Raw genomic sequence first — 26,452 nt, forward strand, 5'->3', positions numbered from 1 at the left:
AAAATTTAAATTTCAATATTCTGCACCGAGGTCTCAAAGAAAGAGATTTCAATAAAATGTTATACATTTATCTCAAAATGAGAAACGAAGAGTTTAAAGAATCTGTTATAAACGATAAAAATATGATTTTCAAAAATTTATTTCAAGCAGAAATGATGAAAAGTGGGCAAGAATAGCCACTGATAAGAGAACTTCAATTTTTAGTACAATTCTTGACCGATCTACGTATGTGCTCGACTCATCAACATTATATTCACAATTAGGTTAGTGCTAACCGCTGAAATGTTAAACACATAATGACAAAGATATTAAAAATAATAATGTTTTATGAATTTAAACTGGAATTTATATATTTTAATTTTTAATAAAAAATCTTAGTTTTATAATGATAAAAGAGAAAAATTAATTAAATTTTCGGAAATTCTGGTTTCTAATTTTTTTAGAGGAAAACACGTTTTTAGATGACTAATGCATATAAGGAAAAAATCAGCAGTAAACTACTCCTAATCTGTTACTAACATATTACCTAGCATCATAGTTTTGGACTCGAATAAGTTCTACGTATAATAAAATCACTTTCAAATCTCCTTATGCTCAGAGAGCCAATAGAAGCATTATCAAGTTCCTGAATTCATCGGACTGAGAGAAAATTAGGTACTTACGGAAAATCCCGTCGACAAAATGAGACGGCGCCAATTGCTCTAAACCAAAAATTACCCATTTACTATAAGGAAAAAAACATTCTATTCTTATTTTTCTTTCAAATTTATTATATTATCATTTATTTGTATTTAATTTTTCATTAAAAATTTCCATTATTTTTTATTAAGGAGATATACTGTAAAAGCAATTATTTTCGCTAGGTTTTAATTTTCAAGAGAAAATATGTCTCGCGAAATACTTTTTTTCGCTATTCAACAGCATGCTCTTCTGTAGTAGGCAGGTCCCAAGTTTTAATTTTTTAAATTTTTTTTCCGAAAATGCGTGATAGAGGGAAAAAAAGGAGTCTTTACTCAAGAATAATACCTAATACGTGTAATCAAGGTTACACTAAACCCAGCATGTCTAAAGAAGACTTTTCCATTTTTCGCGCAAAGTCGCATAATTTTGTGTTTTTTCTTTAATAGGAAAAATGGTCGATGGGATTTTCCGTAAGTACCGAAAATTAATATTGAATCACTTAGTAAGGAAACAATAGTCACTGGAAACACAAATTAATATAGGCCTGAAATATAAACAAGCTAGTTTTCAATAATTTTGGTCAAAAATTTGCACTACGACACGAAATAGTGTTTCTTGCTGCAGCTAAGAAATTTATACGGATATTTTATTAACTACAGCGAATAAACGTTTTTGAGATGTTTATTATTTTCAATTCATGGATTTTGCATACTGCGAAATAGAATGAACTGTCAAACCAGCGGGCGAACGGTAAAACTGCTGAACAGTGGTAGTTCGGTTCGAGTCCTAGCAAACGCACTGGCTGCATGGGCGTTTCCGTGGTTTCTCTTATGTGTATTGGATACTAGCCAGTTTAACTTGAAACGTCCTCCTCCGCGCATCTCTCCTTTCCGTGTAGATACTTAACGGCGGAGCACATAATTTAAAAAAAAAACCTGGTGCGGAAAAAATTTGACAAATGTGCAGCTACGTCTTAAAATATTTTTAAGCTTTATATCTTTAATTTCTAGGGGTCTAATTCTTAAACTAGTAGGATACGATAACTGCTTAGTTAAAACTGTTTCAAACTTTTAATTGACTGCATATTAAGTTCAGAATGCAAATTCTTTTTAATTTTATGATTTTTATGTTATTTAACTTTCTAAAAATCATTTAAAATTTTTGAAACATTTTGATTTAATTATAAATTTTGATAATTTAGATCAATTATAGAGAATTTTATATGTAATAATTATATTCAAATTCAGTTAGCGTCACATATAGCGAAAATGCAGGACCGTACAACAGATTTGTACCATAAACCAAGATGTTCCTGGAAAGATCATCCCAAGGATAGCAGAAAGGTGTTAACTATTAAAAATGTAATGCAAATGTATATGTACTTTAATCATTTCGTAAAATGGAAAAAGAAGAAACATAGCTCTTTTTAACGGCGTTCTTCTTTACCACTTCATTTAGAAAACATAAAAATAGAAATTTTATAGCTATTTACGATTATTGTAGTACTACAGTGGGAAGTACATAAAATTAAATTTTAACTCAAATCGTATTTAATTTTTCATCTGCATTACCATTATTAATCTCTGAATAGCCAATACATTTAACCTTGTATTAATCCTGTTTTGAAACAAACAATATCCTTAACGCATGGAGCCAAAAATTAAAACAATTATCATGTTTTATTTTTATTAATATAAATATTCTAGAAAACGTAGGAAATATTAAAGTCAAAAACGTACCTGAAATTTTATTCTTGTGCTATGTTTGAAATGTACTGTAACATATGAATATAGCAATTTTAAAATAATATCAAGCTAATATTGCCTGAATCTTCAGATTTTTCGGAAACGTTATTCAACATTTAAATATATGCGTATTGCTATTCTTAAAAAGAAGAAATTATAACATTTTAGACTAACACTTCATTTTTAAAGGATATGATGAAACTTGTAAAATATCACCGGCATTTATTATGGATCGAAATGATAAGCCTTTGCTGTTTAAATACTGTTTCGTAACAGATCGTTGTAAGACTCCGCTGTTTTAAGAAGATCTTGAAATTTTGAAGGTGTCAAGGAAACAAAAGAACTGTATAATTCACATATTTGAGATTTTTATGTTCAAATATGCTTTTAAATGAAAGAAAACAAAATGATTTGAATACAACACCATGAAGTAAAACTAACCAGATGTTTTTACTGAGTGTAAAAGTTAAGAGAATGTTAAAATGTTTCACCGCACTTGCAGATGTTGGGCTGTATTTATAAGATGAACATGGTTTTCCGAAAAGTAATTTAAGATTAAAACAAGAATGATAATTTTATATGTCAGTAATACAACATATATTTAACTTTTTAAACAATAAAAATACACACTTTATAAATATGAAAAGGAAATTTCTATTTACTTTGCAGAATTATAAGAGATGCTGATATTTATCATATAAATTATATTTATAAGACAGAAGTCATGTTTTACAATTTTCCTTCATTTTAAACTAGTTTTGTACAATATAATAATGAAAATACAAGATAACAAAAATGGCGTTATTTATATAATTCTTTGGCAAACACTTTAGGAAGAATATTTTTGCTGTAAGAAATAATAAAAAAAGAAAGAATTCAATACTAGTAGAAAAACCTCATAATTTTAAGTGATAATAAAATTTAATCACTTTAATCTCCAAGACATCTATATACTACTATCACTTGCCGTCGACTGAACAAATGAGTTTATTTTGAACAAATGTTTTCTATCAAATAACAAACTGAAGAATAGAGAGCCAAGAAAGACTGGAATTCATGCTCTAAAAAATAACAGCCACTGACACTTGCTGAAAGAATCTTCTAAATGGTTTTTCTTTTCTTTTCTTATTTCTTAAATACATTTTTAGTTTTTTCTGAATTGTTCTCCCCCTACAAAACTGCACTGTCTATACTTCGCGTTTTAGCCTTAAGGTATCAAATGGACTGCTGTCTGTTTTCTCAGCATAATATTTTTTAGAAGGAAATTCTGCTATAACTGTTTTAACGTACGGACGTGAAAATAACTCTAATCAAAGGTTAGCATATTGTACTAAGCTGTCACCAAAAGAGTGCTGAGAAATGAAAGGCATGATGCTTCCTACAGAAAACTCAAGAATATTAATTACGAGAGATGTGTTTGGACTGTGTTAAAGTCCTCTAAATTTAAAATATTTGTCTTCACAGAAGGGCTGTTACTTAGAACTCTTATACACATAATTAAGATTTTTCACATTGGTTACAGATATACAACGTCCCATTATATCAAATCTCAGAGGTTCTACAAGTATTGCTTAAAGGCAGAAAATAAAGATAGAACTATTAACTTTCTAAGAGTGATATTTTAAAAATAAAAAATAGGCTTCAAATGATCGTAAATACAGATCTACTGCTGTCAATAAAAGTTCTAATTAGTGCTCTTATATACATAATTAAAATTTTTCACATTGGTTACAGATACACAACGTCACACTATATCAAATCTCAGAGGTTCTACAAATATTGTTTAAAGGCAGAAAATAAAGATAGAACTATTAACGTTTAATGAGTGATATTTTAAAAATAAAAAAGAGGCTTCAAATTATCCTAAATATAAATCTACTGCTATCATCTAGATTTTTTTACTGAGACACAGCATTGTGATGTTGGCTAATATTGTCTATGCTGTTACGTCTCAGGCCAATATTTTCTGCATAGTTTTACGATATTTCAAAGTTAACGAAAAACTTTTACATTCTGTCAATAATAAAATGGTTAAATATCGTAATACTTTTTGTTTTCCGTATTTTGATAAAATTGTAAAATACGCTCTTCTCATGCGTTATTTACTATAATACTGGTTTGAAATGAGAGTTTTGGATTCAATATAGACCTTCATGTAAAAATATTAAGATATGCATATTGTTATTGCTTATATTCAGTAGTTTAAATTAAAGAATTTTCTACTTCAGTTCTTTGATATCTCTTATCATCTCTAAAACCCAAATATTAAGTACCTAAGACTGCGTATTCTGTGATATTACTGTGAATACTATTGATCTAATATTCTGTAAATATTATAATCATATACATATATATTAATAAAATATTTAGAACATGTGAAGGAAACATCCTACCTTATTTTACAATTGAAATACAAAATAGTTTAAAACACAGGAAGCTTGCTTTCGAACTCTAAATTTGTTTTGAAGATCAAATACAGAAAAAAAAACTTAAATAGAACATTTGCTGCCTAAAGAAATATAATGGTGGTATACTACTAAAGAATTATGTTACATTATTCAGAAAACGAAAGTAAGAATACAGTAAGGTAAATAATAACAACAGGAATTTAAATACGAGATAGTGCTAAAATAATACGATGTAAATTATCATTCAACACTTTATAGGTATTTTTGCAATGCAGAATTGGTATCTTACATTTCAAACTTATTCTGTACATTTGCGCGCAGCTTACCCAACATTTTAGATAAAGAAATGTGTTTAAAGTAACCGTTTCTGACATGCCTTACATCGGAGACAATATTTATATTGTTAACCAAAGTGGAATTTAGATACCATGTAGTGGTGGGCATGCATTGGGGTTTCATGGAACAAAAAGGTTGGGCTTGCATTAGGATTTTGTTTTGATCCCTTGCATATAGAGTCTCAAGTGCATCAGTCCTTGTAACTCGATATCATCGGAACTGGAAGATAGATGCATATAGAAACAAACATCTCTTCACCATCATCTTTGTACTCGCGAAATGGACAGAGTACTGAATAATATACTTACACAGGGTGAGTAGCTGAATGCATTGCTGTTGTTTCCATAGTAACGGGTACGCATCCATTGTGAATAGTTACCCCAGTGATGTAATCCATCTTTCAGGAAAACGCGTATCTGCAACACTTTGTCGAGAATGTGTTTCTGGCGTGATGGGTTTGCTTTTGTTTTGTCTTTTCGTTCGCTTGCATGGGTTGAGAGTTCCGTGATGAATTGAATTTGTATCTTTTCACGCCTGCTTATGATGATTGTTTTCTATGGATTGCGATTTTGAGCTCCTGCTTAGAGTTCAATCACTTATCGGAAGAACAAGTTTGGAGAAACAACAGCTGGACGTTTTCGATTCAAATTTTAAGGTTCACTTTTATTCACTTTAATATCAAACACTTAATCTAACCTTTTTTACGTTAACAATTAAATTTATTACTTTAATTAATCTGCTTTAAAGTACACTGAAAAGGTAATTTGACCAAACACTTGGGTGTTTTAGAAATATAACTGGCGAAACAATACGTTAGATCTATTAGAAATAAAAACTGACTTTAAGATGGATAATGACAGTCGTTTAATTTAGTATGTGCTTATTTTACAATGATAAGAGATGCTTTAGAGACAGCAAATTAGTAAACTCCAATGAAATGAGTAGTGATAATGTTGGATTACATGCAATTTTAATAAATTTATGTTGCAATATATATGATAATTATGCATTATTATCTCTTAAGAGTATAGAAGACTCTGTATAAAGTATTCCGCCTCGCAATTTGATTGACTACAATCCAACAAAATCGGCTCAGTCGTCTATTTAGCAGGAATGTTCTGACTTTATCGTTTTTTACATGAAATAAAACTGTAAACTTTCGGTTAATTTTTAAGTAAAGGATTATGGAGTTCCTGCGAGATGGGAGTTTACCTCTACTAGAGCTATATTTATTTTTGTGTATTATTCAGTTTGAAGAACTTGATAAAATTTCAGGCAGAACGTAAATTCAACAAACTATTTTTTCACTAAAAAAATATCTTGGCGTCCCTTGAATTGAACTAACACCTTCAAGGTGAAAAGTGATATACGTATCTTTTTATAACTGGGACATATCCTTATTTCTTGAAAAATAACAAGAAATTTTATTGGAGAAGATAAAGGATTGAAAAACAGTCATTTTTTAATTTTATATTACGCAGATTATTTTAGTTGTATTTAACTACTATAATATTATTAAACACTGGAAATTACACAGACCCGTTTGTAATCTTTCTCATGTTAAAAAAGTATACCAACTAACAGGTTACAGTAAGTACTAACGGCTATAATTAGAAATTAATTAGACTTATTTTTGCATTTCATTTTCAATTATCTTGTACGCAACAAGAAACAAATGTAATTCGATTGTGAAGTAAAATGTTCTGTACAGTTGGTTTTGGCATGTGCCCATTTAAGAACATTCCTCATCAAATAATTAACGCATATTGTTTCACTTAATCAAGGCATTCGTATGATATATTATATAGTATACTCATGCATTATACTCACGCTTATTTCTCAGTTGGTCCCATTTTGCAATTTCTTTTGTTGGGGTAAAATGCAAGTTGAGCTTAAAATTAATTTTGACCTTGAGTTGTAAAACAAATTTAACTGTATTTATGTCAAATTAGTTTATTATTTTCTTTTCATTTGGTTTTTATTTTAATTCTGCTTATTTTTGCACTTTTATTCCATTTTTCTTATTTTCGATTTAAGTAATGTTCTGTATGAATGCTTTGCTTATTTTAAAATTTTATTGTAACCAATAGTCTGCCCGCGTCTTGGGGAATTATTTCGTATATCAGAATCGGTCAGATGCAATTCGGATATGTTAAAACTGAAAAGAAATGTAAAACTGACGGGTGATATTTTCACGTAAGCGAGATGACTAAACGCACTTTTCATGAATTTTTGACTGTTGTATGGAGAGATTCCAAACCTCTTTGATAAGTCGGGATCTTCCCATGGAATCAGCAATAATTCTTTTGTTTTAGTCCTTTCTTTTTCATTTTAATTGGCTCTGCAGTGCATTTTTTTATAAATACCAATTAATTTATTAACACAATAGTGCACATTTGCATATTTCACTTCCTAGAAGATAATTTCCTTCATATTCTCTACAACGTTTTTAAGTAATCACAAAGTAATTTTATATTAAATTATTAATTAGTCGAACTTTTTTTCTGTAGTTTCAACAATAAAAAATTCGAAACAAATCGAAAGCACTTCTAAATGATTATTTAGAGTTAAATACAGTATATTAGAAACAATTATTTGGAAAAAAGTCTCAATAAAATTAAAATTGAAAAGCACGAAATATTGCGTAAAATAGAAAAGATTATTAATTTTAGAAACATTTCGATCAGAAACGTTAGCAAATATATATTTAAACAATAATTTATCTATAAAAAGGCGGGGAATGCCATATTGAACAGCTGTTTATGAATGGTTCTAATTAAGGATTATCCCATATGAAAATGACTTATTATCCATTATTAAGGATTATATATTACCCGAAATACAATATCAAAAATGAGAGTTGAAGTGTATCATTGCTATAGTATATGTATTAATAAAGTGAACGACGAAGAAAAGAAATGGAATAGTCTTTCAATTGAGTTAGACCTGTGGCATTTTTCCATTGATATTCCTTTAAATAAAAATTAATAATTATTAATAAAAATAAATAATTAATATTTAATTAATTAATTCCCTTTAATGCTAATACATGGAAACTCAAAATAAAGCATAATTATTACTTATACCCAGTCGAATATTTTTAAATGAAACTACAACACCATTCCTAATGTAGTTCAATTAATTAGGAAACTTGTTCCAATGAATCGACGCATCAGCATCTTAAGTGAATTCACTCATTTTGATTCATGTATTCGAACAAAATTAGTTAAAATGATTTGATTTGATGAAAGGCTTCTTAAATCATCCATTAGCAAGCGAACAAAATAAAGTTGAACAGAGGAAAATAGCTAGTGTTATGATAATAATATTCAAACGAAAGGAAATATTTTAATAACAATCTTTTAAAGGAAAGCCTATTTCCGATAAGCCTAATGGAACAGCAACCTCTCTTACAGAAGATTATAAAGATTGTGCAGAATGTGAAACTAAAGGGCACAGAAAAGTATTAATCTCCATTACTTTAGCAGCGGTAGCTTCTAGACCGACATAATTCCATTAGGGGCGACGAAAATGTTCATAAATTAATAAGTTTGAGGTCTGCCTTGAGTCTCGACTTATTGGGAACTAATTCCCTGGACAACTGCAGCTCTTAGCATCGTGGTTTTAAGGGAGCGTCTGGGGATTTATCCCACGGGGGTGGTAGTGTAAAGGCACTCTCGCATTTAAAGACCAGAGGTTTTAACTATGCCCGTTATGAATGAGATACATTGTTTTCTAGATAGTGGAAAGGGGATCATGTTGTAGCTGGTTTAATTCAACTAAGGAAACAAAATAAAAGAAAGAAAATTTTATTTATTAGAACGAGTTTCATGGCATTCACGACTCGAGTAAGGAGATTTATTATTTTCATTGTAGATTTATGATTTTAATTATGATTCAACTTTGTGTCCCTTCCCTTGTTATTATTATATTAATGATCCGCCATCATCTGCGATATAAGTTTAGGATTACAGATATAGATTAAGTAAAAACAAAACAAAACTTTAGTTGAACAAAGCGGATTTTAGTTGAACGAAGAGAATTTTTTGCACAAAAGTAATGACAGCAAATTTGTGTTAAACAAATGGCACGCAATCCAGAGAAGCGAACATTTACTCTAGCGATCAAATAAATTTTCTTTTTTAATTTTTTATTTAACTCTTTTCATTCTTAAGAGAGACATTGATGAATATGAAATAAATGCTTAGTTACAAGTGTTAAATTAAATGTTTGAATTACAATTTTAAGCCTCTTTTATACTTACATCGTAATAGGGTGTCTCCAAAAATAAAATAATTTTTCAATGGGTTTGCATTCAGAAAAATTTTAACAAACCCACACCATGTACCCAATGCATATATCCTCATGTGGTCTGTGTTTTCATAACCGTTGGTAATAGATATAATACGTTCAATTACAAAATTATTATAAATGACGTAAATATACATGTTTGGGGAACTTTTAAATTAAAAAAAAAGTCAGTTTTATAAAAATTACGAAATCTTAACTTTTTTATGTCGCCTTCTAGTACCTACAATTATATTTAGAAAATTTTTATACATATTATAGAAAATAAAGTACAAAAAATTTTACCCCCCGTAGCCCCAAAAATGAGGCAGGAATTTAATTTAATTCAACTTGCCGTGAGGGATCGGTTATTAAATAAATTAGAATAATTCGAGTTTGAATTGTTTTCTTCTAAAATACTACTTAATGATATTCTTCTGTGATTTACAAACAAAAAAAATTAAAGAAAGTTACACAAAAATTTAGTGTGTAACCTTTTTTAATTTGTACCTTTATAATAATTCGTACGCAGGAAGAACTTCCACAGGTGTAATTTTATAAGATTTCAGAAGCTAAAAATAAGTTATTAATATATTTAAAAAGCTTCATTACTTCAGAAGCGTGGTTTAATAATCATATTAAAAATTCTTTAAACTTGAATTATTTATAATTTCGAATTTATAGAAATAATATTACGAGTTGACTTTGCTAATAGTGAAGCCTGCTAGTACTTTCTAGAAAGCGGTGTGTGAGTAAAATCTCCTTTTTGGAAAAACTAACAACTGATCAATACTTTTTCACGAGAATTTGCATAGAGATATTTGTCGCTTTACCTATTAAGATCAAAATTATTTTTTTAAAACTTATATTTTATTTTTAGTTACGTACAAATACAAATATCTCGCTTTTCTATTTGTGTACGGCCTCTGAATATTAGAATTTTAAAATTAAATATCTCTGTCAAATTTCGTTGTACGGGGGCCACAGCTTTTATATTTGTTTTTGATAATGAGCATAAAATTTCCTAAGCATAAGTATAAAGAGTGGGGGAGCGTATAAAAAGTTAAATTTTGCTGTATGTACAAAATCATTATTATTATTATTTTAATTTTAAAATGCCGGAACATGAATATTTGCGTCACTTAAAAGATTTTTGTAACTGGAAGTATACATTTAAGAATTACGGTTCCATACAGCTCTTTCTAAAATAAGAAGTACTGGAGCCCTGTAAAACACAGTCAGGAAAAATGAACAAAAATATGTGAATATGTGAATCAAATAGCTAATAAAATAATAAATAACTAAATTGAACAAAATGTAAAAATAAAAATTTTAAAAATTATTAAATCAATGATGAATAATTAAAAAATAAAATAAAGTACTAGACCATGTTTTCTTTGGGACTCCGGCGCATTTTAAGCTCTATGATTGCATAAATGCAGGCCACAGTGATTTTTGTGGGCATGCGTATTAACTCCATACTATACCAAATAAACATTACGTTGAGGTGCATCACAGTAGATAATTTCTGTAGTTACAGAATCTCGGAAATTACCATCTGTTACGCAGCTTGGCCATCGAGCAGTTTGATGGTTTTAAGAAAATGATACTTTCTATGAAGCTATAGTAACAGCATTGCTTAGTTTTAAGAAGACGAGTTTCATTTCCAGATTAAAAACTAAAAGAAAATATAGTAAACAAATAAATAAAAATAAAATCAAAAATCTGAAAGTTTTTAGATTTTACATTACGCTCAAAGAGACGTTTTTATAACGTTTTGAGTGTTCCCTTAATTTATTAAATATCATGTTCTTCGCACTTATACACACACTTGTTCTTCGCACAATATCGCAAAATAATTTACAAATGAGCATATCTTTAGAATTTCCGATACACAGTCTCGCGCGCTGGAGATAAAAATCTTTTTATTTTCGTACAGTGTTTCCATTCCTCGCTTTGAAATCGTTGAGTTTGTTAATCAAAAATTCTTTAACGTCTGAGAAAATATGTAATAGGTAATAAAACAAATTCCAAATTAGGGCTTACAGATGACCGTATTCGGAGGAAGATGACGTTATTCAGAATTTGATTGCTCTACCATACATACATTTATGCAGATTCTTCGTTATTTAATCTCTTTAAATGTAATACAAGGCTGTAATATTTGGCGGTAACAATTTGAAAAGTGAATCAACGCAAAATGCCAAAACGAAATGAATAGCCATTCAGAGATAACGCCCTTTGGGGTAAAAAAATAATGCAGTAAAATGTGGTTGGAACCAGTATTTTTATAAAGGAATGCTTCAGAATTATTCAAAAAGTTAATAAATGTTACGAAAGAATTCACAAAGAAAGTCAATGCTGGAATAAGCTGCAATATTCAGTTTCAAAATATCAGGGATTGCTAAACACTGTTTGAATGTTTTCTCAATGAAACATCGGTGAGATCCTTTGTTTTATGTTTTACAGCCAAGACGTACGTGCCACTTTATTCAAAAACATTCGGTCTTTTATAAAGTATTATCCATTTTATATATTTATATAATATCCACTTAAAAGTTTATTTTTTATTTATTCCACCCGTTTATCATCCAGACACGTATCCTGTCAGTGCCTACAATCGAGTACTCTTTCAATACAGAGAAATGTGACTTTATGTATTATGGGAATTAGGTACACAGCTGAAGTCCATAAGTAAAAAGCGAGCTAATAATTAAAAGATTGACTTGATACAGACTGCAGTTTAGCGCTTTCGTGACTGGCGTTTCTTTCAAAAATTTCTTCTTTTCATAATTCTAGAGTATTATTCAAGCAAATGAAGTTCCATCTGTACGATTTACTCTTTTCCCTATTTATGATGTAGTAGTGGAGACTAAAAAATTAGCATGAACCCTACCTTAAATCTTGGATCATTCTTACTCTCCCGATTACTTTCTCTGTTAATCGCTTTCTTTTAACTTTTAAATATAATCAGGTAATATCGTTTGAGCACTTAAAGAGGAATTGAGACATATTCCCTCAGCTGTGCTTCAACTTACTGTCACGGAAAGAACGCAAACTGAAATCTAAATTTTACGTTTCAAAAGCAGTAACTTGCTTTTATTTAAATGTTATTTTGGCACAAGGATAGCATAATATTGAGCAATTTCAGTTATCGACTTTCTAACTCATATTTAAAGTATTTTACTTTGATTACTAACGTTGAATAGAATCATCGATTGGTAATTTTGTTACACATTACATAAATAATGTAGTTAAACATTACATAAATAATGTTGTTAAATATTACATAACTTGGTAATGTTAAACATTAATAATATCATCATTTGGTAATTTTTAGCAACATTACAACCATTCAAGCTAAAATCAGATAATCATTCAGACTAAAATTTTCGGTAAGAAATAAGCTTTCCATAATTTATTCGTCCTCAAATTTTTAATGTCACATTGATATGTGCATTAAAATACTTGCATGTATAGTCGTAGAAAACGATGAGAATGAGATAATAATATTCATTTAAATTACAAATGTATATTATTTGCGGCTATATAATATACACGTAAAACGTAAATATTATGTGGATACAGAGTGACTATATGCTTTTTCGTAGGGCATTGCAGCAATCGAGGGTAAGCAGCATATTGCATCAAGGATAAGCTTATACAAAGACCGCTATTAAATTGTAATTGTTGCTCAGTAAGATATTTATTGCACATAAAATTTATATGAAGTAAATCATCACTGTTGCCAGCTACTTCTAAAAAGAACCAAATCAAGATTACTCTTTTTATGTGTATCCTTTTGTTGTGGAAAGACATAAACAGATACTATGATACACCAATCCACGGTATTGTGATACACTTGCGTTAAATTCTTGTGATGTGAAATTAATTCGAAACATCCAAGTAACCGCTTTAAATATGAGATATGTTTGGTAACAGCTCTGCTAAGTAAGAAACTGTGAAGCAGATGTTAGATGCTCTGAAACTAGACATTTTCTGTTTGTTTTTTAATCACTATAACCCATAGCACTTTTACCGCATATAATAAATTTTGATTAATTATTATCTTTTTAAATATATTATTCATACATGAAGATGAATAATACGCTTACATGAAACAGCACGTATTTTATTATTCGAATAACCTGTAAAAAATACCTGAATCAGTGAGATGGCTTACCTCTTTGTCCTGTCGAGTTTGAAAGCGTTATGAGTTGTTTAGTATGTATGCCATCAATGTTTAGAGAGTTTCCATAAAATATTCATGAGCGAGTTTTATTCTGTGACGATGTACGCTGCAGATGGGGCGCTTTGAAAATTCTACATATTTAAAAAGCCTATTTTACACCAAACGCTTCGTCTGTAGGCTGATAAAATACTTTCCGCAACTGTTTCCCGAGCTGATATTCCAAACTATATTTCATAACGTTATTATTATCTAGGCTACATCATGCTTGAAAAGGCGGATAAATACCTATGGAATTAATGTGTCATTTTCAAAGCATTCTGGATACGATGTAAAAAAAATATAAAAAAAAAAGTTGCGAAAAGGTTTTTGTTTCGAATAAGCGAAATATCTGTTAATATTATCACAGCATTAATGAAATTTATGAATCGATGAAATTTTCAACATGATGACTGCAAAAGCAAAGCGGTTTTGTCGCGTCAAAACACGCTTTTAAAATTTGTCATTTATGAAGAATAAAAGAAAAAAAAAATTCAAAGCTTTCAGATTTTATATTACACCCGAAGGGGCGTTATTAACGTTGTTTGCGTCACCTTTACTTATTAAATATCATGTTCTTCGCACTTAAACAATAAAATTCAATTGAACAGTAATATCACAAAAATTTTTAAAAGAGCATATCTTTAGAATTTTCGATACACAATCTATCACGCTGGAGACAATTCCCCCCTCCCCCCGTACAGTGTTCCAATTGCTCGCTTTGAAATCGTTGAGTTTTCTAATCAAAAATTATTTAATGTTTGAGAAAATATGAAATAGATCTAAGACAAATTCCAAATTTGGGCTTCCAGATGCCCATATTCGAATGGAAGACTACGTTATTCAAAATTTGATGTCTCTAGGTACCGTAGCATTAGTGCGAGAAACCTACATACATTCGTGCAGATTCTCCATTATTTAATTTCCTTAAATATAATGCAGGGGTCTAATATTTGGTGGCAACAATGTGAAAAGTGAACTGACATTTATAGTTAACGGAAGCAAAATGCCAAAGCGATACAAAATATGAACTAGATAATAAAACCAATTTGAAATTTAAAATTCGGGTTTCCAGGTGTCCGTGTTTGGGTGCAGGACTACATTATTCAAAATTGTATGGTTCTAGTTTCCATTGTTTTTTCACAATGCGAGAAACAAGCATGCATTCATGCACATTTATCATTACTTAATTTCTTTAAATTTAATACAGGGCGATAATATTTGGTAGCAACAATTTAAAGTTGTTTGCAGCAACGCTTATAGTGGTTTAACGCAAAATGCTGTTTTGAGACTGATATCCCATTTGGGACTAACATCCTTTTGGGGCTCATAAAATAAAATTAACTGCCTAAGTAATAACGAAAATTTTATTTCGTTAGATGAAAAATAAATAATGGACAGTGCGTAAAAAAAAAAAAAAAAAGAAAAAAAAAAAGAAGAAGAAGAAGAAAGTTTAGAGATAATGAGAAAAGTATAGTAAAGAACCATAAATAGATGAATAAATCAAATAACAGAATATCTCATCATCTGATTTGTAAATAGTCAAAACAGTTGTCTACAGTTCACCGAATGATCTGAAAATTCTGGTTCGTGTTTCTCACGGATGCTACAGAAATGAACGTTAACGAAGGAAGCTGTCTGGGAAAACGACCACGGTGAGCTACATTATTAGTTGTTAGACAAAATAGTTGTCTGCAATTCACCGAATGATCTGGAAATTCTGGTTCATATTTCCAAAGGATGTTACAAGAAGAACGTTAACGAAGGAACCTGTCTGGGAAAACGACCACGGTGAGCTACATTACTCGATTGTTATTTCGGTTAGCATTATTTAATAAGAATTCCTCTAGCTAAGAATGTTAAGTCAGATCTTTGGGATTGACTTTGTAACTTTGTAGAGACATTAGGATTTTTTTTACAAGCAGGCAAGATGAAAAATGAGCAATCGCCTTCGCCGGGAATCGAGCCACGGAACTCTAGAATACTGGCCCAGCGCGCAGAACCACAAAGGCACTCTAGGAAGCCGGGAGAAATACCTTATCAGGTCAAAGCTGTCTTTCTTCTATTTTACAATTATTAAAACAAAAATATCCTTCTAAAATTAAGTTACTCAAACAACAGCAGCTAATTTACTTGAACAGTCATTAAAACAGCTATTGTTAGAGTTATTTTAATACTATTGTTGGTTTTCATGCGCCATTGATGTCAAATAATTCTAAATGTTTTTCAGCAGTTACCGCTGATAATACAAATTTTCAAGATAATTTGAAATGTTCGAAAAGCCTGCGAAGCAGATGAATAAAAATAATCAGCATATTTTAATATTTTAATCACGTGATAATCTAGTTATCAATAAACTAAATAATTTCCTTTCAGTATGTAATACCATATTTATCTTTTTTGAGCAAAATCGGCATTTGTTTCGAATTCAACTGTTACATGTAACATGAAATCTAAATTCCAGATTCCTATAACTAAATATATAACGTATATTCCAGCGTACACTGAGCAACTATAATTTCAAAATACAGTTTTTAATTTTTAGATAAATTTCATTAGATATAATTTTAGATTTTAGCCGTTAAATATCTTTAGAACACATTTACATTTTTCATTACAAAGAAACCTGAAAAATACATGTGCGATGCTGTTATCTTTTGAAGCCGTTCATTCGAAGATTTTTCGCAGGCTTTCAAACAATGGTGCACTGAACATACAAGCGATAAGGTGTCAATATGTGTGTGGGGGAAATCTTGAGACGATAAATAATTCTGCGAAGAGGGTGAGTTGTATTCAATGCAGCTGCGCTCAAGAATGTTATTCTAGCGTTTCGAGTAAAAGGGAAAATAATTTGTGAGACGAATGTAATTCCAATCCAAATGAATTCGCGGAATTAGAAGTCAGATGTTTTCCCTTTCTGTAGTCATTTGAAAACGCGATTTTGAAATGATCATCGAAGACTTTAACAAAATGCATTTGATTTTGTTGAAATACAGTTCATCTAGTGTTCCTATTAGCAACAAATATGGCTTCTGCCAAAAGAAACAGACATAGTGCAGGTTTCAAATGCAAAGTCATTCAGTTTGCGAAAGGAAATGGAACTCATTCTGCAGCAAGGATGTTTGTTATTGGTGAAAGTTCCATACATGATTGGAAGAAAAATGATATCACAATAGTTAGTATGCCAAAAAATGAATGTGCTTTCCGGAAAGCAGTAATAAGATTTCCGTAAAGAAGTAATAAAATGCCTTATCGTAGAAGGAAGTGTTGCGAATTGGGTCTTAGAAAATCGCCAGAATTGCCAATACATTATTTAAGTACATGTAGAAATCAAAATTTTGTATGCTTATCTTTTCCTTATTTTGAAATATACTCATTATTCGCATGCTAATTTACCTACTTGCAATTATACCTAATAATTACTATATAAATTAGTTGGTTAGTTTTAGTTATTCAATTATTTACCTAATTTCTATATAATTCATTTGGTTTGACTAGAGAAAATCAATTACTAGAAACAGAAATTATTGAACCAATGAAACGTCAGTATTTTAAAAAAATAATAAGCACTTTTAAATAGGTAGTTACCATTATTTTGTTATTGTAGATTTCTGTTTACAAATCTCAACGGAATGCAAGTCATAATTCAAGACTTACATATGTATCCTATTTATATGAATCTGTGAAATAATTTCACAATAATATGCATGAAACAAAACTCTTTCCTAATATATTTCTTTTCTACTCCTTACACGCTTAGATGGAAATTTGATCAGTTTAGGAAAGAATGAATATTTATGTTAGATTATGGGTAAACATAATATTGTAAGTCTTCAACTGGAAGTTTTTGAACCATTTTCGAATGTTACAATTAAGGATTACGCAAATCCAAGGGAAAAAATAGAACGCATATACGAAATGATTCGGTTGAAATTAACTTAATCGAGAATAAAAATATTTGCTCTCTCTATTTAGAAAACTTTTGCATCAAGTTGTAAACACTCTGTTGCAGTCAATAGTCTAAAGTGCAATAATAATGTTTGGAGGCATTTCTAAATTGAATTCGATATATCCTTTGCCGATATTCCTGATCTTTTTCATTAAATTTCGTAATGCGTTTTATAAAAGTTAACTGTAGATAGACGGGCAATAATCCTCCTTTGAAAGGAATATTTATATTTTTGAATAAATTGTTCTATTTATCTTATGAATACAACGCAAATTCTTAATCGCTTGCTCAACTTCTCAATAACACAGAATTAAAATGAATTATGAGGAATTTATATATCCATTTCTATTTTTTCTTAGGTACCAATAAGTACATAGATATTAGATATTATTTGCAAAGTTTTTGCTGTTTTTTTTACTATTAACTGAATAGGACAAGCTTACCAAGAAGATGTTGAAGAATGGCTTGAAGAACTGGCTTGGCCCTCCTGAGACAAGCTTCGAATCCTTTTAGGCGAATTGACAACATGAACCGGTTCAGGTTTCTCGTTCGCTTTACTCGCCATTCGCTGTCTGCAAAGGTCCTAAAAAGATGAAATATAGATAAATTAGAAATTATTCACTGGTACAAAACATGACAGAAAATTAACCAAATCCTATCTTAAAATGCAATTAAACTTTATTTCTAGATTTATATTTTACATAGGTATTTTGACAAAAATCGGACTTTCTCAGTAATGACATACGTATTTTTTTCCATACTCCGATTCTGCCACTTAAATAATGCCAAAATGCCAAGTTTTGTTAAAAATCGTACGAGTAATTTTGAAAAAAAAATCAACTCGCAAAATTTTAGCTCCTCAATGTTAATTGAATTTGGTATATATTTATTAGTATCATTTTTTATTAAACTTATTTGACTCCTTCTTTCATAATTCGAAATTTAGAACAAAAAAATAGTTCTTTATTCAAAATTTCCAAATATATACTTGAATTTATATATTAGCGCGTTTTAAAATTTGGCATATTTATTATAAGCGATAATAACGCCAAATGTGCTGTATGTACTTGAAATTATTAGAAAGAATGAACGATGCTCTATATGTTCCGCTCGTGCACAATGAAAAAAGGAAAAGGAAAATAGGTTACTATGAGTTAAAGAATTTCACAGTGTGAATTATTCTTCGTGCGAGCTGAAAAAATTCAGGCAAGTTATATTTTTAAATTTCTCAGCAAGTTCCGCACCAGATTTTACAAAATTTAATATTTGGGCATAATTTGAGTCGTAGAATCGAAATATGGAAAAAAGATCGGTATGTCTTTTCAGAAAAAGTCCGGTTTTGTGTCAAAATACCTATGTTAGAACAGCGATACATATCTATATATAAATCTAATATATACCCTACAAATATATAAATCTAATATATAAATCTAATATATACCCTACAAAGCGCTTTCGAGATGTAAAAAACGCAAGTTCAGTTTCGTCAATCGCTCCTGTAGAACGGGAGATACAGAATTGTTCCTTTTTTGTGGGTACAGAGTGTACAAGTATGGCATATTTATAAGAACTTGGTTTTTATTGCATTAAACATTCACAGGAGCTGATTTCATGTAGGCTTGAGGAAAACATTCCAAACATTTTATTACATTGCCCTCAATAATTGTATTATCTTTAACTTCTCTGCACAATCGCTCTTTTGTAAAAGACTATCTATTTAAACCTACTCTTGATTCTTCCTAATGATGCAATTAAACCTGATTTTGACTGTTAGTTGATCAAAAGTGTTACAGTGAGTAGTATTCAATTGAAAACACCTGTAAATTACTTGTTGAGTAACAATAATTTAGAGAAGTTTACAAATATTTAGTCTGCCCTCTTTCCACGATTTTTAATTTCTCTGCAGCAGATAGCTATTTTTAAGCAAATTTTAGCAGAACTATTACGAAATTTTTTCTGACAAAGCATGGTGTATTTTAATCGGCAGTAAGTAAATAATGTTTCAACGAACAACAACTTTCAATTTTTTAGAATAAGGGATCATATATATTACACTATTAAAGGATATTTGATCCTTTGATATATTTTCTGTGTAAAATACATATTGTTTAAATGGGATGGTTGAAGGAAGGAAGAAGAAAATATAAAAATAATGTGGTGACTGTTTTAATAAATGATTAACACAAAATCCAAATTGAAGAAAAAATTAAGTACAAACTAAACAATAAGAACTGAACAGTTAGAAGAAATTCGAAAAGCAAATACAATCAACATGGAACAGGAATTGGAAGAGTTATATCTCAAAAAGCATCTGCTTGGTATATGACTTAATATCACATACTAAATAGTTTTGTGAGTCGTTTTCTATAAAAATTTGCTACAGTACAAAGTCTGTAATCCAGACTCGTCTGGACTTCGGAGATTCCAGATTAGGGGTTTTTTCGGATTATAGATCATCTATTTAAATCTTGTAAGATGGCATGCAGAAATTATACAATTAAAATATGAAACCGTAATTTATTAAATAAAGAGCAATTATGATCTAAAGGGTATCAAATTTTACAAAAAAAAAGCTTAATATTTATCTGATTACTTTATTAAACATTTCTTTCAACGCGCGCATGCGTAAAGCATACATTACGCGCATGTGTAATGTATGCGCATTATTTACGCGCATGCGTAAAGTTTTTGGCTTTGAGGTCCGGATTATAGATCATTCCGGATAATAGACGTTCAGATTACGGACTTTGTACTGTATTTTCTTTTTTTAAGCTTTAGCACTTCTTCCTACTCCTCGTTTTTATTGCTTTTAGATTTCAGTTAGAAGTTCCATAACGTCAGAGTAACATAATTTTACTGCACTTAGCTAAGTAATGCAACCTGATTCGTCGGTCAGGTTGAAATATTCGTGTTTATTTATTTTAAAGATAGTTCTGATTAGACTATAAAATTTATTACCAAATCCCATCGGTTTACTCATAGGGTTCATTCATAGTTTACTCACAGGCATTTTGTATATTAAATGCACAAAGATAAATTACCAAAGAAATTATCGTAGGTCATCAGAAGTCTGAATTAGGAAAACACTTCAAATCTAAATTCTTAAATTACAAAAAATATAAAATAATGCCAGTATTTTGTATAATTATATAAATTGTAGAGTCATTAGATTATATCAATGCAGAAGCATGAAAAATGTGCAATACTCTCGTCGGGATTCAACCGGATCTCGAGAATACGCGTCCAGTCCGCTTCTAATTACACTATAATGGCTAGCGGGAAAAAAGGAGAAAATATCTTAAAAATAATAATTTTTGTTATTTTAAACTGTTGAACTTGCTTCATTTAATAAATCATTTCTATTCTATGCGAAGTTTTGATAAGAATTATACGCTGTCAAATTTTCAAAAAAAGAATATAGCATTAGATGTGTCGCTGGTTTTCAGACATCTACTGTTTGATTTTAGTATACTTTTTGTTCAAGGCTCAAGTATAAAATGTATAATGAAATCCCTTGTAACCAGCAATATCAAAATAACGGCATCTATGAAAGTGTAGATTTAAATCCGAAATTTAAGCCTGTGAGATATACATGTTTTAAAAATGGGCTAACAATCTGAAGACTTAAAGGCTGAAAACATTTGTATTGTGTTTCAGCCGTCCAACATGCCAAGCCTCATCAGACTATCGAATAAGATTTATCCAAAAAATAAAGATGAATTATCAGTCCATTTTTATGAGTCCCTGTATGAATTTTGAAAGTAATAGTTTCCACAATTTTCAGAAGCAATTCACACCGAAGGACGCCATATTTAATTTTTCTCTTTCCTGGAAAGAAATAAAGAAAATGACGTGAACGTTAATCTAAATTGTGGTCTGTGATCACGTTTGCACATGACGAACTGAGTGACGAAGATTCTCTTGGTTTTAAAACCCGTTGACGCCTATGTCAGACATCTTGGATTTGCTTACATATTGGAAAATTAGTGTTAGTGAAGAGGAGGTGCAGGCTTGGATGAATATGGATAATTCTGTTCTTGTTGCACACTCGGAAGATAAAGACGAAATAATCGAACATGGAATGGGAGGAAGGGATGAATAGGAGCAGAATGAATATGAAGACGACACGCAGAACAAGAATATAAGATGATGTAAAATATTTCCTTTAATGCATCCGCTTAGCACTATTATTTCCATGATAAGATAGAGCTCGTAGGGTGTAATAATGTAGATAATATAAAAATGCGGTATTTTTCCTTAACGAGTAAGGAAAACATATTTACGTACGGTGCAAAAAATACGAATGTAATTAAATATACTGAACGTTACCTTAACTGGCTGAGCTCCCTATGCATCTAATTGCAGCCAAGAAGGGCACTACATAAAACAGGAGAATCTCCGCAAATGCCATACTTTCAACCAAGCCCCCATCATCTTACGATAAATACATCTGTTACGACGTGCGTCTGACGGTAGGGGGAGTAAGATTTTACACGCTCCGACGGGTAAAGTACGTGACGTGTAAAATAATGAGGAGAAACGTAATGCCAATTAGGGGGGGAGCAATCGGTAGTGCCCCGGTCGTGCAGGGCAGCCGAGCGAGGCTTTGAAGTTTAACGGTTTCCGCCGACTGTTTGTTAGCGTTTCCGACTTGCGTAGCGTGAAATCTTTCCACTGGCTTCAAATTCCTATTCAGGAATTCAGAAAGACATCCGTTTTCACACTGAATAAGCCGGCCGCTGTTCTGTTTTGAGAAGCGCATTTATCTGTATCGGAAATGCGGACGACGAGTATTAAAATCACAGGCGATGATCATGAAAAGGAGCCGGTTGGCATGCCACCTATCTTTAGGGCTTAAGGGGGACCCATCTATTTGCTATTGTTCAGCACTTAAACAGGACTTGGTATTAGGGTCTTCCGCATGGCCATTGTTTCACATTTAAGCCGTCTCTCAGCCTCAGAGAAACACCTGAAGTTTTGTTTCTGGACAAAAGACGCTAATTGCTTCCAAGAATTTCATCATAGCGTTGGATAATTAGAGATCCAGCTTGCCAGTCATTCCACTAACTACTTACTTGAAGTTCTCAGTTTTGTCTTTAGATTTCGTTTCGTATTTAACTTGCCAATTTTTTACTTTTTATTTTGAGTTTTAAACCCTCATTTTAAGAAATAATTACACCATTGTTAGGAAACTCTGCTTTGTTTTGTGTGGTTGTAAGATGCGATTAATGTCTGAAAGTATCGCTTCATTCTTGTTAAGAAATGAGTGGCTTTCGAGGCAGTCTAAAATTCTTTACATTTCAGAAGTTGCAGTTTCTACAAAAGGAAATCTAACAATGATTAAAAAATTCAGTATTTCTTTCACTTCAGAAGAATGATGAAGATCAATACTTTATAGAAATAGGCAAATGTGTAAAATTCGCATATCACGCATTTTCAGCATAAATGCCACCAGAAACAAAGAAATGTAAATTTACCATAATCCTGAAATTTTCAATGAAGTTCACTTTTTAAGATTCTAGATAAGTGTCTCAAACCATAATTTATTCTAGGAACAAATGAAACAATTTCTACAAAGAGCTCATTATTAAGGACAAAAAGGCACTACTATTAAACGAGTTAATGAAATTTAGAACCATACTCATACTATGAGGCAAGGGATTTTAAAACTGATCATTTCAAAATAATCTCTTACATTTGTCAATATTCTTTGCAGACAGCTGTAGAGTACTTTATCAGAGTTAACCAAATATATTTCGATAAAAATTTTTAAATTGCGTATTCAGCTGAGTTTCAAAACGATTAATTAATTACGAAATACCATTACTCCAGACTGATTATATAATAATATTACAGCGCAGTAATGAAAGTAAATGGCAGTGAAATTAAACATCGAGATGACAGATTAAAAGTTTCTAAATTTATTTTGTGAGATTTAGTGGAACTGATGTAATTTTAGTAAAGTAAATACTTAATGTTTCGTTAATTTATATAACAAAAACTCTTCTTTAAGATGTAATCAATTTCAGTTTATATGTCTGGAAGTTTTAGTTATGTATTCTTTTGTTATTATCAAAACTCCTTACTGCTCTGTAGGTTATATAATTATGACAACATATAAAGTGCATTTATATGATTATGAACATAAATAGCATTTCTATGACAATGCAATTGCGAATTACGTTTTCATCAGTTTAAGCAGATTTCGTAACTAAAATATTTATGCTTTTTTATATATTTTATTTATTCAATTGCACATGATAATGAAATAACAGTGTTCTGAAGATAAGTTCTTCGGTGATAAACAGCAAGTGGCAACATTTATAAACCAGTGTATTAACATGTAAAAATCTAAATACAATCAACTCCCGACTAACAGGACCTAAATTGAAGCGACGTCAAAAGTTAATCAAAGAACATTTACAAAAAACGATTAACTCACATCGTAATTAAAAGAAAGTGCTATTTACAATTTAATCGTATTTTTAAGCAGTTTCATCTGAAGAATAAGTTCATTTGGCTACATAAATTAAATCCGTATTCAAAATACAAGGAAAACACGGTAAGTAATGAAAGAATAAACATCATTAGAAATGAAGTAACTAAATTTAAAATGGTATTAAAGAGCAATATTTACAACAGAAACATGGTGAATGCCATTGAATTCAAACTCCAGTAAAAACATTAGTTAGAAATTTTTGTTTTTTCGAATTGAGACAGTAGTTTTCCTTTCGCAATAAATAAATTAAACTTTTTTCTAGGCAGGGGTCCGTTAATCCGCAATCCGGTTAATGAGGGGTTGGTTATCCTAACTTTTATTATTCAGCTATGAAGATAATAGCTAAAATAATAAATGCAAGAAGAGCTCTTAATTGTAAGAGCAATTTTTAATTAAAAATGTTTTGACACTTTAAATTTAGGCACAACACACTCCCAGATTGACCTATATTATAAATGAAAGCTTCCTGCTTTTAGAGTGATGATCTGATACTGGTGGTTTTTTGATAAAGAGCTGCACGTATGATGTCTTCTGAAATGCGTATAAATACTTTGCTTAAAATTTGTGCCATGAAAATTTGGGAATTTTCTAACGGCTCTTAAAAAATTGTTTTTATATGTATTAAGAAAGTAAGATCATTCATGAAATCAACAAAGAAAAAACAACCGTTCTATTTGAAACGTTTTGCATTATGGATATCAAAAGGCATGCTCAAAAAAGCACTGCGAAATTCCATTTAGTGAAAATTATATAAAGCCGCCCAACCGGTATAGTGCTTAGCGTCGTTTACTGTCGTGCCGAAAGGCCTGGGTTAGAATCCCGGAGAAGGCACGGATTTTTATAAATGTATAGTGTCGTTGCGGCATAGCGGCACTCCAAACACGCAGCGAGCCGAAAGTCCCTTTGTGTGGCTTGGTCGAAAGTAAGAGGGATGTGAGACCCTTGGACTCATCCCCCGGGGCGCTCTCCATCAAAATTCGGGGCAGAACTGAGCAAAATCGTGCTGTCACCTGTAAGGTGCTCAAAGCTGTTGCCAACGACAGGCGTAAACTAGCGCTCCTTGACACGAGGTATTTCGGGGGCTTCGGCTGATGTTACGGTCAGACACGTGAGTATAAATAACTTAACAACTATATAAAACATTTTTAGTAATATTACTGAGTTTATATTTCAAAACACGTTTTTTTCCTGTAAAATGCTCAGCAAATGTTTCCTTTTCCAAGAGATTCCTTGTAGCTAAGTAGCGCAGGAATTAGAATACATTATAGATTGTTTTCGAAGCATAAAGATGAGGATATCTTTCTTAAAAAATGTTTTGGTTTGATAAATTTTTGAAAAAATTTTGTTTTTTGAAAAATAACCATTTAGGGCTATCTGCCTAAGGGGAGGAATAACTTCCTGGAAGTCTTTCTAGAGGAAACTCGCACGTATAGATGTTACACATGCGGAAAATCAAGAAAACGCCCAGGCAGCCAGCCCGTTTTCAGCATTCGAGACTCGGACCAAACTACCAGTGTTCAGCGACTTTACCGCTCGGCCGCTGGTAGACCTTCCTGTTCTTGTGATACTTGAAACAATATCCGCATCACTCAAGCACTGGAAACCTGATTCAGTAGAAGCATCATCGAACTAGTGAATATCATCGCTAGTCAGCCAAAAAATATTTTGAATTTTTTTCTTCCTTAAAAAGCAATCTACTGCGTAGTAAAAAACTGAATATCACCTAATGAGTCATACAGAGAGGACAAAGAACACAGAGGAGAGAATATTAAGGACAGAATGATTGACATTTGATAAAGATAAAATTTGAGATATGCTATTTCACCACTTTGACTGAATTCATGGAATTCTTATTTATTAAGTGTTAATTGTTTTTACCAATTATATACTATATTCTATTATGAATTTTCAAATTTATGCATTTCTTCTGATTTTTTAAAATGTTTTTAAAATTTCATGAATATAAGAACCGAAATGTTCCAATACTTGATGTTCGAAAGGTAGCGTTCAAGGTACTCATGAAGGTACCCCAACTTAAGGTATATCTGGATTAGGTCGCCATACTGAACCAATCAACAGAGAGACAAATCAACAGAGATAACAAATCAACAGAGAGAGAGAGAGAACGTAACCAACAGGACTCTTGCCACGAGATATTGCAAGGTCTCTTTTTCTAAAACAAATTTGTGCAGAACTGAAATATGTTAAATTTTCTTATTATTTCTGTAAAACATTATAGCTAAATGGCAGAAAAGGTGACAGTATTACAAGTCATTTTCTTATCTTTAATACTATAATTCTTTATTTTTTTAATATTTC

The 26,452-nt window shown here is 30.9% G+C and overlaps 1 protein-coding gene across 2 annotated transcripts in view; it reads right to left on the bottom strand.

Annotated features, from left to right (window-relative positions):
• IA-2 (tyrosine phosphatase IA-2) overlaps positions 1–26,452 on the bottom strand; it is a 991,654-nt gene that overhangs the window by 114,770 nt on the left and 850,432 nt on the right. For both annotated transcript variants that reach the window (XM_085816984.1, XM_085816983.1), the window contains one exon: positions 18,078–18,217. In XM_085816984.1, coding sequence (XP_085673110.1) covers positions 18,078–18,217 — 140 coding nt within the window. The remainder of the gene's footprint in view (positions 1–18,077; positions 18,218–26,452) is intronic.

This window comes from Stegodyphus dumicola, chromosome 5 (assembly GCF_044657685.1).
Source record: "Stegodyphus dumicola isolate Sdum_Otavi_A_Nest chromosome 5, ASM4465768v1".
NCBI classification, from domain to species: Eukaryota; Metazoa; Arthropoda; class Arachnida; order Araneae; family Eresidae; genus Stegodyphus; species Stegodyphus dumicola.